The sequence below is a fragment of the Salvelinus namaycush genome, chromosome 1 (genome assembly GCF_016432855.1).
Source record: "Salvelinus namaycush isolate Seneca chromosome 1, SaNama_1.0, whole genome shotgun sequence".
Classification (NCBI taxonomy): domain Eukaryota; kingdom Metazoa; phylum Chordata; class Actinopteri; order Salmoniformes; family Salmonidae; genus Salvelinus; species Salvelinus namaycush.
In genome coordinates this window covers 82,570,855-82,589,033 of record NC_052307.1, presented here as the reverse complement: position 1 = coordinate 82,589,033, position 18,179 = coordinate 82,570,855, and the positions used below count along the sequence as shown (strand labels likewise).

The following is an 18,179-nucleotide window of genomic DNA, read 5'->3' as shown; positions in this document are numbered from 1 at the left end:
CTAAGAGGATACTAAAGACAAGAGGCAGAGAGATCCATAACAACACCAGCTAAGAGGATACTAAAGACAAGAGGCAGAGAGATACATAACAACACCAGCTAAGAGGATACTAAAGACAAGAGGCAGAGAGATCCATAACAACACCAGCTAAGAGGATACTAAAGACAAGAGGCAGAGAGATCCATAACAACACCAGCTAAGAGGATACTAAAGACAAGAGTCAGAGAGATCCATAACAACACCAGCTAAGAGGATACTAAAGACCAGAGGCAGAGAGATCCATAACAACACCAGCTAAGAGGATACTAAAGACAAGAGGCAGAGAGATCCATAACAACACCAGCTAAGAGGATACTAAAGACAAGAGGCAGAGAGATCCATAACAACACCAGCTAAGAGGATACTAAAGACAAGAGGCAGAGAGATACATAACAACACCAGCTAAGAGGATACTAAAGACAAGAGGCAGAGAGATCCATAACAACACTCATTGAGAGGAACAGACCTGGGTTCAAATACTATTTGACATCATTTCAAAGACTATAGCTGGGCTTGACTGAGCTCGCCTGATGCAATGGAACCAATGGAATAGTTCCAAAAGTGTAAATCATTGGCAGTCCAGATAGGCTAAAGAAAACGTTAAACGTGTTTGAAAAGTTCAAATGGCATCTGAACCCAGGTCTGGTTGTTGCGTTGAGATAAAAGGCTGGGTTGTTTTGCAGAGCCAATTAGCCTCTATGGGGAAACATCTGGGTCTGTTAGCTGAACGATGATGATGACTGGAATGCTATGCTAATGAACGCTAATGACGTTTGCTGGGGGGTTTTAATGATGTGGTCAAGACACGTGTGAAGGATGTGGTGAAGGATGTGTGAAAAACATGTGAAGGACGTGTGAAGGATGTGTGAAGGACGTGTGAAGAACGTGGTGACTGTGGGGATCTTAATGATCTCAGTTGGTTAGCATGGTGCTTTTAGAGCCTGATGTGCCAGCTGGAGTAATGGGTTCCATTCCCACATGGGCCACATCTACTGAGTATGAAATACACTGTGTTTACTCTGGAGGAAAGTGTCTAAATAACCAGACGATGATATTATTGTTGTTGATCCAGGGTGCTGATTGGTTGTGTGGTTATATTTCAGATTGGGTCGTACTATGGGAGTGAGATCTCCCCGGTGGATATAGATGGTGACGGAGTAACAGACAACCTACTGGTGGCAGCGCCCATGTTCTTCAGTGGAGGCTGGGAGAAGGGCAAGGTGTACATCTACAGAGTGACTGAGCTGGTGGGTGGGCATGCACACACGCACACACACACACACACACACACACACACACACACACACACACACACACACACACACACACACACACACACACACACACACACACACACACACACACACACACACACACAGATGTACGAATGCTCACACACACACACGTCACACTCGTGTGCACACATACACACTCACTTACACACACGCCCCAGATCCCGTTACCAAACACACTTAAAAGCAGGTCAGCACAGAAACACCTCGATCAGAACACATAGAGCCAAACTATCCCTATGCCTTGTATTTACATTATAACACATCAGACCAGAGACCAGACCTTCCAGAGCCTTGATTAGGGTTAGTTAACCCACTGGCACAACATCAACAGTCTACCAGACTTTGGGCACCTGCTGTCACACAGATGAAATGAACAGCCTCCCTCCCTGCGCCAGCACGCCATCTTCATTAGAGTCTTCGTTGGTTAGTGTACAAGTGCACCGTGGACTCAGTAGGAAAGCATTTGCTACTTCAAACTTAGAATTAACAGCCTGTTATTTGGAGAAGAAAGGGGGCTTCTTAATAGGTGGAAATGACTGCAGAGGAATTCCTGTAGTTTTGAGACTCTCTCTCTCTCACTCTGTGTCTCTCTCTCTCTGTGTCTCTCTCTCTCTGTGTCTCTCTCTCTCTGTGTCTCTCTCACTCTGTGTCTCTCTCTCTCACTCTGTGTCTCTCTCTCTCACTCTGTGTCTCTCTCTGTGTCTCTCTCACTCTGTGTCTCTCTCTCTCTGTGTCTCTCTCTCTCTGTGTCTCTCTCTCTCTGTGTCTCTCTCTCTCACTCTGTGTCTCTCTCTCTCTGTGTCTCTCTCTCTCACTCTGTGTCTCTCTCTCTCTGTGTCTCTCTCTCTCACTCTGTGTCTCTCTCTCTCACTCTGTGTCTCTCTCTCTCACTCTGTGTCTCTCTCTCTCTGTGTGTCTCTCACTCTGTGTGTCTCTCACTCTGTGTCTCTCTCACTCTGTGTCTCTCTCTCTCTCTGTGTCTTTCTCTCTCACTCTGTGTCTCTCTCTCTCTGTGTCTCTCTCTCTCTGTGTCTCTCTCTCACTCTGTGTCTCTCTCTCTCTGTGTCTCTCTCTCTCTGTGTGTCTCTCTCTCACTGTGTCTCTCTCTCACTCTGTGTCTCTCACTCGGTGTCTCTCACTCTGTGTCTCTCACTCTGTGTCTCTCACTCTGTGTCTCTCACTCTGTGTGTCTCACTCTGTGTGTCTCTCACTCTGTGTGTCTCTCACTCTGTGTGTCTCTCACTCTGTGTGTCTCTCACTCTGTGTGTCTCTCACTCTGTGGGTCTCTCTCTCTCATTATATTATATTATGAGGGGGACCTGTGGACTGATAAGGGCTTGATCATTAGGGTTCCCCAAACAAGAAAAAAAGACAAGGGATCCCCCAACTAAGGACACAAAAGGGGTGTTGTGTCTAAAAGCAATTGAATGTTTAGGTTCAAAATAAGTGACAGAGAGGTGGCCTTCCATTCTACCAATAAGCCCCCATAGGCCACTGTGGAATGACTGTGATGGTCTCACCACCTCACCACAAATCACCATATGTTTCAAATGTTCCCCACTGAATATGATCCTCCCCCCTCTCTCGCTTGCTCACACACACACACACACACACACACACACACACACACACACACACACACACACACACACACACACACACACACACACACACACACACACACACACACACACACACACACACACACACACACACACACACACAGTAGCACGGCACCCTGTCCTCCTCTTTCCTTTAAAAAGACAACTGAAAAAAACAAGTGATCTAAGGTTTCAGCCGTCCATAGGCTGTAGATTAGGGAGAAAGATGAGACAGCCTGGAGAGTGATAACGTCTATAGGCTGTAGATTAGGGAGAAAGATGAGACAGCCTGGAGAGTGATAACGTCTATAGGCTGTAGATTAGGGAGAAAGATGAGACAGCCTGGAGAGTGATAACGTCTATAGGCTGTAGATTAGGGAGAAAGATGAGACAGCCTGGAGAGTGATAACGTCTATAGGCTGTAGATTAGGGAGAAAGATGAGACAGCCTGGAGAGTGATAACGTCTATAGGCTGTAGATTAGGGAGAAAGATGAGACAGCCTGGAGAGTGATAACGTCTATAGGCTGTAGATTAGGGAGAAAGATGAGACAGCCTGGAGAGTGATAACGTCTATAGGCTGTAGATTAGGGAGAAAGATGAGACAGCCTGGAGAGTGATAACGTCTATAGGCTGTAGATTAGGGAGAAAGATGAGACAGCCTGGAGAGTGATAACGTCTATAGGCTGTAGATTAGGGAGAAAGATGAGACAGCCTGGAGAGTGATAACGTCTATAGGATGTAGATTAGGGAGAAAGATGAGACAGCCTGGAGAGTGATAACGTCTATAGGCTGTAGATTAGGGAGAAAGATGAGACAGCCTGGAGAGTGATAACGTCTATAGGCTGTAGATTAGGGAGAAAGATGAGACAGCCTGGAGAGTGATAACGTCTATAGGCTGTAGATTAGGGAGAAAGATGAGACAGCCTGGAGAGTGATAACGTCTATAGGCTGTAGATTAGGGAGAAAGATGAGACAGCCTGGAGAGTGATAACGTCTATAGGCTGTAGATTAGGGAGAAAGATGAGACAGCCTGGAGAGTGATAACGTCTATAGGCTGTAGATTAGGGAGAAAGATGAGACAGCCTGGAGAGTGATAACGTCTATAGGCTGTAGATTAGGGAGAAAGATGAGACAGCCTGGAGAGTGATAACGTCTATAGGCTGTAGATTAGGGAGAAAGATGAGACAGCCTGGAGAGTGATAACGTCTATAGGCTGTAGATTAGGGAGAAAGATGAGACAGCCTGGAGAGTGATAACGTCTATAGGCTGTAGATTAGGGAGAAAGATGAGACAGCCTGGAGAGTGATAACGTCTATAGGCTGTAGATTAGGGAGAAAGATGAGACAGCCTGGAGAGTGATAACGTCTATAGGCTGTAGATTAGGGAGAAAGATGAGACAGCCTGGAGAGTGATAACGTCTATAGGCTGTAGATTAGGGAGAAAGATGAGACAGCCTGGAGAGTGATAACGTCTATAGGCTGTAGATTAGGGAGAAAGATGAGACAGCCTGGAGAGTGATAACGTCTATAGGCTGTAGATTAGGGAGAAAGATGAGACAGCCTGGAGAGTGATAACGTCTATAGGCTGTAGATTAGGGAGAAAGATGAGACAGCCTGGAGAGTGATAACGTCTATAGGCTGTAGATTAGGGAGAAAGATGAGACAGCCTGGAGAGTGATAACGTCTATAGGCTGTAGATTAGGGAGAAAGATGAGACAGCCTGGAGAGTGATAACGTCTATAGGCTGTAGATTAGGGAGAAAGATGAGACAGCCTGGAGAGTGATAACGTCTATAGGCTGTAGATTAGGGAGAAAGATGAGACAGCCTGGAGAGTGATAACGTCTATAGGCTGTAGATTAGGGAGAAAGATGAGACAGCCTGGAGAGTGATAACGTGCATGGCTGATGACGGCCTAAAATACTTGGCTCCTATACTTTCTTAATGCTGAGAGATTGTACCTTTTTCCAGACTGGGGGGAAACCTAATTCTATTCTAAGGTACATATATTTTCAGACTGACTTTCCACCCACTGTGAATACTCAAAGTTCCCCAGAAACATCCCTAAAGAAACATCCAGAAGCCTTGTTTGCCTTTGATCATGTGACACTCGGATGAAACACCCATCCCTCATGTTGACAATGTTTTTGGGAAATCATATTTCCCCCTTGGGATAGAAAATGGGTTAGACCCTTCCTCTTGCGTGAGCGAAAACAATGCGGCTTGAGGTTTTCAGTTGATTTCAAATTCAAAACTCAAACTCCCCAGTTATTGTTTGTTAGTTACTTTTGGTCTATTTATGTAAACAAAAACAAAGCCTTCCAACATTTAGTTTACTTTCCTAAATGAATTTGGAATAACAAACGAATGCTTCTGTAAAGATTGAAGGGGAAAGTTTAAGACAACAATGTCTCTATGTCTCATTATGAGTTGTGTAAATAAATGGAGGACTGTCCATTTGAGGGAGATCATCGATGGATGACTGAGATATCCCAGAAGCCTGGGGGGTGGGGCTACCCGGCCGCAGCACAGGAGATAACAGATTTAGAACTTAACTCCATTTCCTTAGCCACAACGTCTGTTTTTGATGAATTCCCCTTGTGCATATGTTTTTCAAGGTTTTTTAACCAAAGACTCTTTAAGTACAGAGTAACAAAGAGAATCCTACCAACCAATAGGAGAAACATTGGCAAATACATAGTTGAATAGACATGCACATGACACATGACACAACCTTTACCTACAGTACACTCTATCCCATGTAGCAGAAATATTCCAAAATGACATCATCCTATCCTATTTCCTTCTTCAGAATCGTTTCGTTCTGGAGGGAGCGTTGGAGATCCAGGACCGTGGTCAGAACGCTCGGTTCGGCTCCTCGCTGGCCCCGGTCCCTGACCTGAACGGGGACGGCTTCAACGACGTGGTGGTGGGGGCCCCGCTGGAGGACGACCATAGAGGAGCTATCTACGTCTTCTTCAGCCAACGCAACAGGATTCTGCGGAAATACAAACAGAGGATAGCTGCGTTAGACATGGCCAGTGGCCTGCGCTACTTTGGCCGTAGTATCCATGGCAGTATGGACATGGACGAGGATGGGCTGGTGGACTTGGCCGTGGGCTCCCTGGGGGCAGCCGTGCTTCTATGGTAGGTCACATAGATATTAACAAGTGTTCTACTGTTCCTCTGCTAGGTCACTTAGATATTAACAAGTGTTCTACTGTTCCTCTGGTAGGTCACTTAGATATTAACAAGTGTTCTACTGTTCCTCTGGTAGGTCACTTAGATATTAACAAGTGTTCTACTGTTTCTCTGCTAGGTCACTTAGACATTAACAAGTGTTCTACTGTTCCTCTGCTAGGTCACTTAGATATTAACAAGTGTTCTACTGTTCCTCTGGTAGGTCACTTAGATATTAACAAGTGTTCTACTGTTCCTCTGGTAGGTCACTTAGATATTAACAAGTGTTCTACTGTTTCTCTGCTAGGTCACTTAGACATTAACAAGTGTTCTACTGTTCCTCTGCTAGGTCACTTAGATATTAACAAGTGTTCTACTGTTTCTCTGGTAGGTCACTTAGATATTAACAAGAGTTCTACTGTTTCTCTGCTAGGTCACTTAGATATTAACAAGTGTTCTACTGTTTCTATGGTACTGTATGTATGTGGAGCATATAATCAACCACATTTATGATCATAACACTGTGTATGGTTCATCTTCAGGTCTCGCAGTGTCGTCCGAATTCACGCCAACATCAGGTTTGAACCCAGCAAGATCAACATCTTTGTGAAGGACTGTGAGAGGGGAGGCAAGGACGTGACCTGCATGTCAGCCGTAGTGTGTCTAAACGTCACCGCCCGGACAGCCATAACTCCTACACAGGAAGTGGGTGAGTGTTCAAAAGTGACCAATTAAGTCACGTTATAGACTATAATGTAGCCTGCATCCTTCTACTGATTACAGCTTCAGTGCAAAAGATGTCAGATTGACTCCAACTACCGTGAGATATTGCTGATGTTGCTGAACTCTTTCTCTGCACTTCTCATAATATGGGTTCTGTTGAAGCCGCCCACAGCTTACTGCTTTTATGGGGATGAGAACTAAACAAATAAAACTGGATTCATCTTAATGGATGTAATAGCCCAGTGGAGCCACAAAGCCTTTTTTCTATTCAGGAAGAAGTTTATTCACTGTTGTTCCTTCACTGTACAGTCAGCAGAGGACATCATTGTCTTTCAGGCAAAACTGACATCTTGATTAACTCTACTGTTGATCTCCTACTGTTCTATGTTTAGAGAAATGCTTAGCCTTTCTAAGACTGTTCTATGTTTAGAGCAATGCTTAGCCTTTCTAAGACTGTTCTATGTTTAGAGAAATGCTTAGCCTTTCCAAGACTGTTCTATGTTTAGAGCAAAGCTTAGCCTTTCCAAGACTGTTCTATGTTTAGAGAAATGCTTAGCCTTTCCAAGACTGTTCTATGTTTAGAGAAATGCTTAGCCTTTCCAAGACTGTTCTATATTTAGAGCAATGCTTAGCCTTTCCAAGCCTGTTCTATGTTTAGAGAAATGCTTAGCCTTTCCAAGACTGTTCTATGTTTAGAGCAAAGCTTAGCCTTTCCAAGACTGTTCTATGTTTAGAGAAATGCTTAGCCTTTCCAAGACTGTTCTATGTTTAGAGAAATGCTTAGCCTTTCCAAGACTGTTCTATGTTTAGAGCAATGCTTAGCCTTTCCAAGACTGTTCTATGTTTAGAGCAATGCTTAGCCTTTCCAAGACTGTTCTATGTTTAGAGCAATGCTTAGCCTTTCCAAGACTGTTCTATGTTTAGAGCAATGCTTAGCCTTTCCAAGACAGTTCTATGTTTAGAGCAATGCTTAGCCTTTCCAAGACTGTTCTATGTTTAGAGCAATGCTTAGCCTTTCCAAGACTGTTCTATGTTTAGAGCAATGCTTAGCCTTTCCAAGACTGTTCTATGTTTAGAGCAATGCTTAGCCTTTCCAAGACTGTTCTATGTTTAGAGCAATGCTTAGCCTTTCCAAGACTGTTCTATGTTTAGAGCAATGCTTAGCCTTTCCAAGACTGTTCTATGTTTAGAGCAATGCTTAGCCTTTCCAAGACTGTTCTATGTTTAGAGCAATGCTTAGCCTTTCCAAGACTGTTCTATGTTTAGAGCAATGCTTAGCCTTTCCAAGACTGTTCTATGTTTAGAGCAATGCTTAGCCTTTCCAAGACTGTTCTATGTTTAGAGCAAAGCTTAGCCTTTCCAAGCCTGCTACACATTGGCTAAGGATCAAGTCAGCACTAGAAGTAATGCAGTTCAGAGATTCATAGTTGAAATCATGATCCAAACGTGTATTGCTCAATGTCTCTGCTTGGTTGTTGTTGAGTCAGTCAGACCGCTCTGTTGTTGGCTCACTAAGTGAAAGGGTGATGGCTTCTTGCCCCAGAGCAGAGCCACAGGAAAATGTTTCCTCGCTATCACTGACAGTTTAGGATATCATTCCATCTGCCAAACACATATGCTGCAGGCTACAGAGCGGTTACGGACATGCTATGCCAACGGCTACATCTGATGAGAACTGATCTGGATTATCCTAGCCTCTGACTGTTAATTAGCCAAGCATTCTGTATGTAAATTGCCCTCCGAATAGTATGTATTCTGTCCACTCTACTCATTGAATTTTTATGGTGGCAATATAATCAGGCTGATGGTTGTCAGGCTGCGGATAACCCAACATGGCTACCCCACACTTCTGCCGTGAGCCCGGAATCTCTCCGGAGACCGTTCCGGTTGCCGTGGCTCTGTGTTGAATCACCGACAGTGGCCCACCCGAGCTCTGACACAAGGTCTCTCTGGAGACCGCTCCGGTTGCCGTGGCTCTGTGTTGAATCACCGACAGGGGTCCACCCGAGCTCTGACACAAGGTCTCTCTGGAGACCGTTCCGGTTGCCGTGGCTCTGTGTTGAATCACCGACAGGGGCCCACCCGAGCTCTGACACAAGGTCTCTCTGGAGACCGTTCCGGTTGCCATGGCTCTGTGTTGAATCACCGACAGGGGCCCACCCGAGCTCTGACACAAGGTCTCTCTGGAGACCCTTCCGGTTGCCATGGCTCTGTGTTGAATCACCGACAGTGGCCCACCCGAGCTCTGACACAAGGTCTCTCTGGTCACAATGTGTTTTAAAGGTTGAGGCCTGTTGGCTCAGGTTTTCCCCCTTGTGTGGGACTATAGGAGGCAGGCTAAGGAGGCATTGAGGCGTGGATGTTTCTGGTTGACCTCCCAACCTCCCGCCATCTTTGTCAAATATGTTAGACGGGCCAAACCAATAGGAAGAAGCCTCGGAAAGTTGTCTTGTCCTCCGCCGGGACGGTTGGACATTTAGGGGACACTGAACAGTGGGAACACATTGATTTGATTTCCCCTCATTACCATGTCTGGTCTAGTAACATCTGTCAGATGTGCTGCTGCTGCTGGTGGTGTTGCAAGTCTGTTGTGTTCGACTGTACAAGGAAGAATACACTTTGAGAAAAGAGATATCTCCAAATGTGCTTAAGGTAACCCGCCTTCAACTTTCAGCAGCATCTGTTGGAAATGGAAAGAGCATGTGTTCAACATCCACTGAAGTAGCTAGCACCTTTAATACATACAGTAGTTGCCATGGTAACCAAACAAACAGACTTGCTAGTTTAGCTAACCAAACCATCAGTTCTAGCTTGCCATTATGAAAATTGAATTCAACAATGCCAATAATGTTTTCAATTGGACTTTCGGTTTTGAAAAGCAGCTCAAATATAGAACATGTAAGAATGAACTATAGCCATTGAATTCTACCGTGCAAATATACCATACGTTATAGGGAAATAATGCACACTCTAGAATGCCCTTCAAGCCAATCAGAAAGAAATTCAACAATGCCATGGTATAATGGAGAAAGTAGGTATGAGGTATGGGAGACCAGTGCACTCTCCAGTTGGCATGCTCAGTAGGGCAATGTGCATTAGCTCTGGATTTGATGGTATTTTCCCCAAGCTACTAAAGCGCGGTATAATAAATAACGTGCCTCTTAAACAGTGTGGGTTGGAAATGAATCACTTCCAAAGCCATATGGCTCAAGAGGTCTAGTCAACTCTCTCACCTCTGGAGTAGTCACTCATTCACATGTCCTCGACTGAGACGTTGTTTCAGTTCCTCCACGGGGGCTCTTGGATTTTTGTCCATGTTCCTTTTTTGTAATGTAATCTGTGCTGCTTCTGGTCATTATTTTATAGAAAATAAAGTACTGTAGTATAGAACATGTTTCCAACATTTATGCTCCCTCTTTCTTCATCTCTCCAGCGATCACTTACAACACCACCATTGGGGAGCGCCGATTCAACCCCAGAGCCATAATGGAGGACCCTGATAAACTGCTGTTTCAAAACCTGACCCTGCTTTCTGGAGAGGAGACCTGTCAACACATCCACTTCCATGTCATGGTGAGCACTGACTGAACTCTAGCTGAATTCCTAATCAACATCTAGGCTCTAAACTATCCGGTAGATCTGAGAATATTGGATAGGTGGAAGCAATATGACTACATTTACATACAGCCAATCAGAAGGTAAGACAGAGACTTGAGATGGTATTATCCAGAGCCATGGATTTAGATAATTGGGACTTTTAGAAATGTAAATATTATAATGCTATTACATAATGCTAATGACATTCAGTTGCATAGCAATATTGAAATATTCCCCCGTGTAATGTTAATGGGGGGGGGGGGGGGGGGGGGGGCGTTTCCTATTCTATCCTATCATTATAACGTTTCCTATTCTATCCTATCATTATAACGTTTCCTATTCTATCCTATCATTATAACGTTTCCTATTCTATCCTATCATTATAACGCTTCCTATTCTATCATTATAACGTTTCCTATTCTATCCTATCATTATAACGTTTCCTATTCTATCCTATCATTATAACGTTTCCTATTCTATCCTATCATTATAACGTTTCCTATTCTATCCTATCATTAGAACGTTTCCTATTCTATCCTATCATTATAACGTTTCCTATTCTATCCTATCATTATAACGTTTCCTATTCTATCCTATCATTAGAACGTTTCCTATTCTATCATTATAACGTTTCCTATTCTATCCTATCATTATAACGTTTCCTATTCTATCCTAACATTATAGCGTTTCCTATCCTATCATTATAACGTTTCCTATCCTATCATTATAACGTTTCCTATTCTATCCTATCATTATAACGTTTCCTATTCTATCATTAGAACGTTTCCTATTCTATCCTATCATTATAACGTTTCCTATTCTATCATTAGAACGTTTCCTATTCTATCCTATCATTAGAACGTTTCCTATTCTATCCTATCATTAGAACGTTTCCTATTCTATCCTATCATTATAACGTTTCCTATTCTATCCTATCATTATAACGCTTCCTATTCTATCCTATCATTATAGCGTTTCCTATTCTATCCTATCATTATAACGTTTCCTATTCTATCCTATCATTATAGCGTTTCCTATCCTATCATTAGAACGTTTCCTATTCTATCCTAACATTATAGCGTTTCCTATTCTATCATTAGAACGTTTCCTATTCTATCCTATCATTATAGCGTTTCCTATCCTATCATTAGAACGTTTCCTATTCTATCCTATCATTATAGCGTTTCCTATCCTATCCTATCATTATAACGTTTCCTATTCTATCCTATCATTAGAACGTTTCCTATTCTATCCTATCATTATAACGTTTCCTATTCTATCCTATCATTATAACGTTTCCTATTCTATCCTATCATTAGAACGTTTCCTGTTCTATCCTATCATTATAACATTTCCTATCCTATCATTATAACGTTTCCTATTCTATCCTATCATTATAACGTTTCCTATTCTATCCTATCATTAGAACGTTTCCTATTCTATCCTATCATTAGAACGTTTCCTATTCTATCCTATCATTATAACGTTTCCTATCCTATCATTAGAATGTTTCCTATTCTATCCTATCATTAGAATGTTTCCTATTCTATCCTATCATTATAACGTTTCCTATCCTATCATTAGAACGTTTCCTATTCTATCCTATCATTATAACGTTTCCTATTCTATCCTATCATTAGAATGTTTCCTATTCTATCCTATCATTATAACGTTTCCTATTCTATCCTATCATTAGAATGTTTCCTATTCTATCCTATCATTAGAATGTTTCCTATTCTATCCTAACATTATAGCGTTTCCTATCCTATCATTAGAACGTTTCCTATTCCTCAGTGTGTTGTGACGGTTATGGTTCATGATGTATGGTGTGATACCGTTGTATTAACACTGATCCTCCACACGTGTTGTTGATCCAGGAGACCACGGACTACGAGAGGCCCATCGTGTTCACTGTGGCGGTGGCACTGCAGCATCCCGACCAGGGCCCTGCGCTGGACGACACCTGGCCCACCACCGTCAGGACTGAGGTGAGACACACACATCTGACCCTTGACCCCTGACAATCAGCACTTCTTTAGCTCTTATGGAATCACTGATTAGAAATGTCTGGACAGGTTAAAAAAACATTTGCTGGAACCCTTCCAGTCATGTCTAATCAGTGATCACTTCAAGGAAGCGATGAAGAAAGGAAGCGCTTTGAGCGGGTCACATGACTGCTTGACCTGACCACTAACCAGTCATCTCCTTGTTTAGCTCTTAGTCTACAGCCTTATGAGTGGTATTGTAGCGATTAAGGGGAACATCCAGGGGCTTGAACCAGTGACACTATGGTTTACAGGGCAAGCATAGTACTCGCTGTGCCATAAAGGTCCAGACCTCTTGGCATTGCCGTACTATGATATGGATGTCATTGTAACTGAGTATCTCTCGCTCTACTAGCTTCCCTTCTGGAATGGCTGTGATGAGGACGACCGCTGTATACCAGGCCTGTCCTTACAGAGTACAACTGACCTGCTGTCTTGGAGGTGAGCGCAAACACACACCACACCACACCACACCACACCACACCACACCACACCACACCACACCACACTACACTACACTACACTACACTACACTACACTACACTACACTACACTACACTACACTACACTACACTACACTACACTACACCACACCACACCACACCACACCACACCACACCACACCACACCACACCACACCACACCACACCACACTACACTACACTACACTACACTACACTACACTACACTACACTACACTACACTACACTACACTACACTACACCCAGATCAGAACTGATTGCTTTCTCCCCCTCTCCCCCACAGGCAGTTCTGTGGGAATGCAGTCCACTCCAGGGGTGCGATGTGTCGACGTCTGTCCGAAGGAGGGGCGGAGGGGTCAGAGCGAGTGATGGAGGGATCGAGGAGGAGGATGGTGGTGGACGTTCGTCTGGAGAACAGGGGAGAAAACGCCTACGGAGCCCGCCTCAACATCACCTACACTCCTAACCTACGATTCTCTAGTCTCATAGTCAAGGTGATGATTCACAGTAGACACATCATTGGATTTATAGACCACTATTCCAGGACCCAAAGACTATAGTGCAACAATACAGTCCAATAAATGGCAGTACAGCAGACAACAGTACACCAGTACAGCAGACAACAGTACACCAGTATAGCAGACAACAGTACACCAGTACACCAGTACACCAGTACAGCAGACTCCAGTACAGCAGACACCAGTACACCAGTACAGCAGACAACAGTACACCAATACAGCAGACAACAGTACACCAATACAGCAGACAACAGTACACCAATACAGCAGACAACAGTACACCAGTACAGCAGACAACAGTACACCAGTATAGCAGACAACAGTACACCAATACAGCAGACAACAGTACACCAATACAGCAGACAACAGTACACCAATACAGCAGACAACAGTACACCAGTACAACAGACAACAGTACACCAGTATAGCAGACAACAGTACACCAATACAGCAGACAACAGTACACCAATACAGCAGACAACAGTACACCAATACAGCAGACAACAGTACACCAGTACAGCAGACAACAGTACACCAGTACAGCAGACAACAGTACACCAGTACAGCAGACAACAGTACACCAGTACAGCAGACACCAGTACAGCAGACAACAGTACACCAGTACAGCAGACAACAGTACACCAGTACAGCAGACAACAGTACAGCAGACAACAGTACACCAGTACAGCAGACACCAGTACACCAGTACAGCAGACACCAGTACACCAGTACAGCAGACACCAGTACAGCAGACAACAGTACACCAGTACAGCAGACACCAGTACACCAGTACAGCAGACAACAGTACACCAGTACAGCAGACAACAGTACACCAGTACAGCAGACAACAGTACACCAGAACAGCAGACAACAGTACACCAGTACAGCAGACACCAGTACACCAGTACAGCAGACTCCAGTACAGCAGACACCAGTACACCAGTACAGCAGACACCAGTACACCAGTACAGCAGACAACAGTACACCAGTACAGCAGACACCAGTACACCAGTACAGCAGACTCCAGTACAGCAGACACCAGTACACCAGTACAGCAGACAACAGTACACCAGTACAGCAGACAACAGTACACCAATACAGCAGACAGCAGTACACCAATACAGCAGACAACAGTACACCAGTACAGCAGACACCAGTACAGCAGACAACAGTACACCAGTACAGCAGACACCAGTACACCAGTACAGCAGACAACAGTACACCAGTACAGCAGACACCAGTACACCAGTACAGCAGACAACAGTACACCAGTACAGCAGACAACAGTACACCAGTACAGCAGACAACAGTACACCAGTACAGCAGACACCAGTACACCAGTACAGCAGACAACAGTACACCAGTACAGCAGACACCAGTACACCAGTACAGCAGACAACAGTACACCAGTACAGCAGACAACAGTACACCAGTACAGCAGACAACAGTACACCAGAACAGCAGACAACAGTACACCAGTACAACAGACTCCAGTACAGCAGACTCCAGTACAGCAGACACCAGTACACCAGTACAGCAGACAACAGTACACCAGTACAGCAGACACCAGTACACCAGTACAGCAGACACCAGTACAGCAGACACCAGTACACCAGTACAGCAGACACCAGTACAGCAGAGTTGACTGCTCACAGAAGTCAGTGTGAAGATGACTTGGCCAGTCACCTATAGACTAGTACAGTCTGTCTATTGAAGAACACACTTTCCTCAAATACAGTATGGAGTACTACTGCACCTGTTCTAGCCATATAGAATGTCATTATTCAGGCTTGTCTTATGTAGAAGCTTGTCTTTCTCCTTTTTCTCTCAGTCACTGAGTGTGTTGTATCTCTGTTTCCATCTCAGCACAACTCAGATATCAAGATAGAGTGTCATAGTGAAGACAGACAGAGGCATGAGAAGACCTGCAACGTCAGCGCTCCCTTCATGAGAGCCAAGACTCAGGTGACTGAGAGTCTCTTTAGTAACACGGGCATTCAAGGTAGACCACACTGAGACACAGTTCACCACAATGCACCATACCAGACCGTTCTTCACCACAGGGTACCACAGCTGCTCTTAGTGGAGTACTGTAGCATATCATGGACCAGAATAGGCGACCATAGACGCAACAGTGCTTCCCAGAACAGAAAACCAAAACAGTGGACCATTAAAGACCATAGTGAAGTAATACAGACCGTTTGCAACCACAGAGTTGATCAAGGTGCACCATGGTTAATCTATATGGGGTTGATCCTGGACATTTTACAATCAAGTCACCCACCTATCCCACGTACCCAACCCAACCATCTAAGAGTTACGGTAGAGTGTCCTTCCTGTCCCAACTCCCACCAAGAGGGCTGTCAGCAGTGTGCCCTCCGCACACCAATCTGGCAACCATCACCACCACTTTAATATTGTCAGTATTACTGTGCAACAGTTCTCCTTATCAAACACAGCCATAACAAAATATCACCTACCATTCTTTTAATAAGATCAGTGATTGTTTTCATAAATTACATCTCACAGTAGATAACTGTGAAACAATGTTATTGATGGTTGCATTATGTAACTTTGTGACTTTTGGCTGTCACTTCTTGCGTGGAAACTTCAAACTCTTTGTACTGTTCCGTTTTTCTACTTTGCAGGCCACTAATGTCCCATTCTGCCCTTAAATCTGTGGACATTTTAAGTTCATATATGAATCCAATTGTCCTCTGGGGCCAAGGGTTTGTTGTTAAATTACTAAACTGAATCAGTCTATTACAGTTGCTGAGAAGATCGTAGAGATTTCAGCCATCGGTCTTTTATAATCAGGCCGAGATGATGAACATGCTGCAGTAGTCTTGTTTAAGTATGTTATAGGAGTACGGTATTACGCATCACTGAATGAGAGGTCTAGAAGGAAATGACTGTTCAGTGTACATGGTAAAAGAGTTTAATGAATGTCTATCCAACACTGCATTGGACCATTGATGTATTGTAGTCTACAGAGGTTGCTTTCCTTTGCTTGGAGCATCAGACAGGATCAAATGAAGATAGATGCAGTATGAAGAGATACTTTAATGATATGTTCTGCTATATATTCCCCTATCTGATTGTCTGTTTCAACTTCCTGCCTGTTGTTTAGCTTCATTTTCCCCACTTATATCTTCCCTTCCCAGGCCTGTAATGACAACCACATTTATTAGTCTTTCCTGTCGGCTGTATATTTTGTATTATATTGCATCGGGTTGTACTTTTTGAAAGAGCCATGTTGGAATCTACACTCTTAGAAAGAAAGGTGCTATCTGGAGCCTAAAGGGGTTCTTTAACTGCCCCAATAGGAGAACCCTTTTAAGTTCCAGGTAGAACCATTTTGGGTTCCATGTAGAACCTTTTTTACATAGGGTTCTCTCTCCATCTGGCTGCCTGTACCCCTCCTCTCTCTCCATTCGGCCTCCTGTACCCCTCCACTCTCTCCATCCGGCCTCCTGTACCGCTCCTCTCTCTCCATCCGGCCTCCTGTACTCCTCCTCTCTCTCCATCCGGCCTCCTGTACCCCTCCTCTCTCTCCATCCGGCCTCCTGTGCCGCTCCTCTCTCTCCATCCGGCCTCCTGTACCGCTCCTCTCTCTCCATCCGGCCTCCTGTACCCCTCCTCTCTCTCCATCCGGCCTTGTGTACCCCTCCTCTCTCTCCATCCGGCCTCCTGTACCCCTCCTCTCTCTCCATCCGGCCTTGTGTACCCCTCCTCTCTCTCCATCCGGCCTTGTGTACCCCTCCTCTCTCTCCATCCGGCCTCCTGTACCCCTCCTCTCTCTCCATCCGGCCTTGTGTACCCCTCCTCTCTCTCCATCCGGCCTCGTATAACCCTCTCTCCCTCCCTCCTGCCTCATGCCTTTCACGAGGTGCTGAATTTTCAGTTAAAGTCTTGTCTGGTCTAGCAGGCGTAGCTCCTCTCCAAAACACCAGTCTTCCTGATTGTCACTATTCTCTTGAAGAATGTCATCTAGAAACTGAGAGTTTTTCGGTGTAAGCATTAAGTTTAGGCTATGTGTTGTTCAAAGTTAAATCACACATTAAACTAAGAGATAATCACCAAATGATGTCAATTGTACTGGCTCCTAACCCATACAATGAACCAATCATATTTAACCATGTGTAGCCTTCTTCCACATATCTATTAGCTACAATAACCACAGTGCCTTCTGATGACGTAGCTCTGATGTCATCGTAATGTATCCATGAGAACCTGGTTTAATGCCACAATGGCATCATGTAATGTAACCATGGCAACTTGGTTTGACTGGTTGAATCTGTGTTACAGTAAACACAAATTTACTTAAATGCATTATTGCCCTATATACGATGTACTACATACACCGACATCACATAGCCTCTAACTGCCTCACTAATATATACATATCTCATCCAAACAGCCCTGTACAAACAAGTAGCCAGACTAAACATGTGTCTATGCCCCTGAGCACTGAACATAGGAATTTGGTTTAAAAAAAACGCTTATTTGATCTTCTCTTTATAGCTTTTGATATTCTGGTAGCCAGAAATAGAACCCCATGGCATGCCAGAGAACATTAGAACACATTCAGGCATTAAGTAACCTGGAGTCATCAACAGTAACAGTAACTCAACAGTAATTGCCTGAAATGCTTCTAGTAGCACAGAAAGACACTTCAAATGGAGATGTATTCTGTTCCAA

The 18,179-nt window shown here is 44.1% G+C and overlaps 1 protein-coding gene across 1 annotated transcript in view; it reads left to right on the top strand.

Moving 5' to 3' along the window:
* LOC120053344 (integrin alpha-11-like) overlaps positions 1 to 18,179 on the top strand; it is a 42,376-nt gene that overhangs the window by 4,804 nt on the left and 19,393 nt on the right. Inside the window, exons 4-11 of the mRNA XM_039000469.1 lie at positions 1,143 to 1,286; positions 5,746 to 6,080; positions 6,656 to 6,822; positions 10,270 to 10,409; positions 12,311 to 12,421; positions 12,834 to 12,919; positions 13,244 to 13,454; positions 15,345 to 15,443. Coding sequence (XP_038856397.1) covers positions 1,143 to 1,286; positions 5,746 to 6,080; positions 6,656 to 6,822; positions 10,270 to 10,409; positions 12,311 to 12,421; positions 12,834 to 12,919; positions 13,244 to 13,454; positions 15,345 to 15,443 — 1,293 coding nt within the window. The remainder of the gene's footprint in view (positions 1 to 1,142; positions 1,287 to 5,745; positions 6,081 to 6,655; positions 6,823 to 10,269; positions 10,410 to 12,310; positions 12,422 to 12,833; positions 12,920 to 13,243; positions 13,455 to 15,344; positions 15,444 to 18,179) is intronic.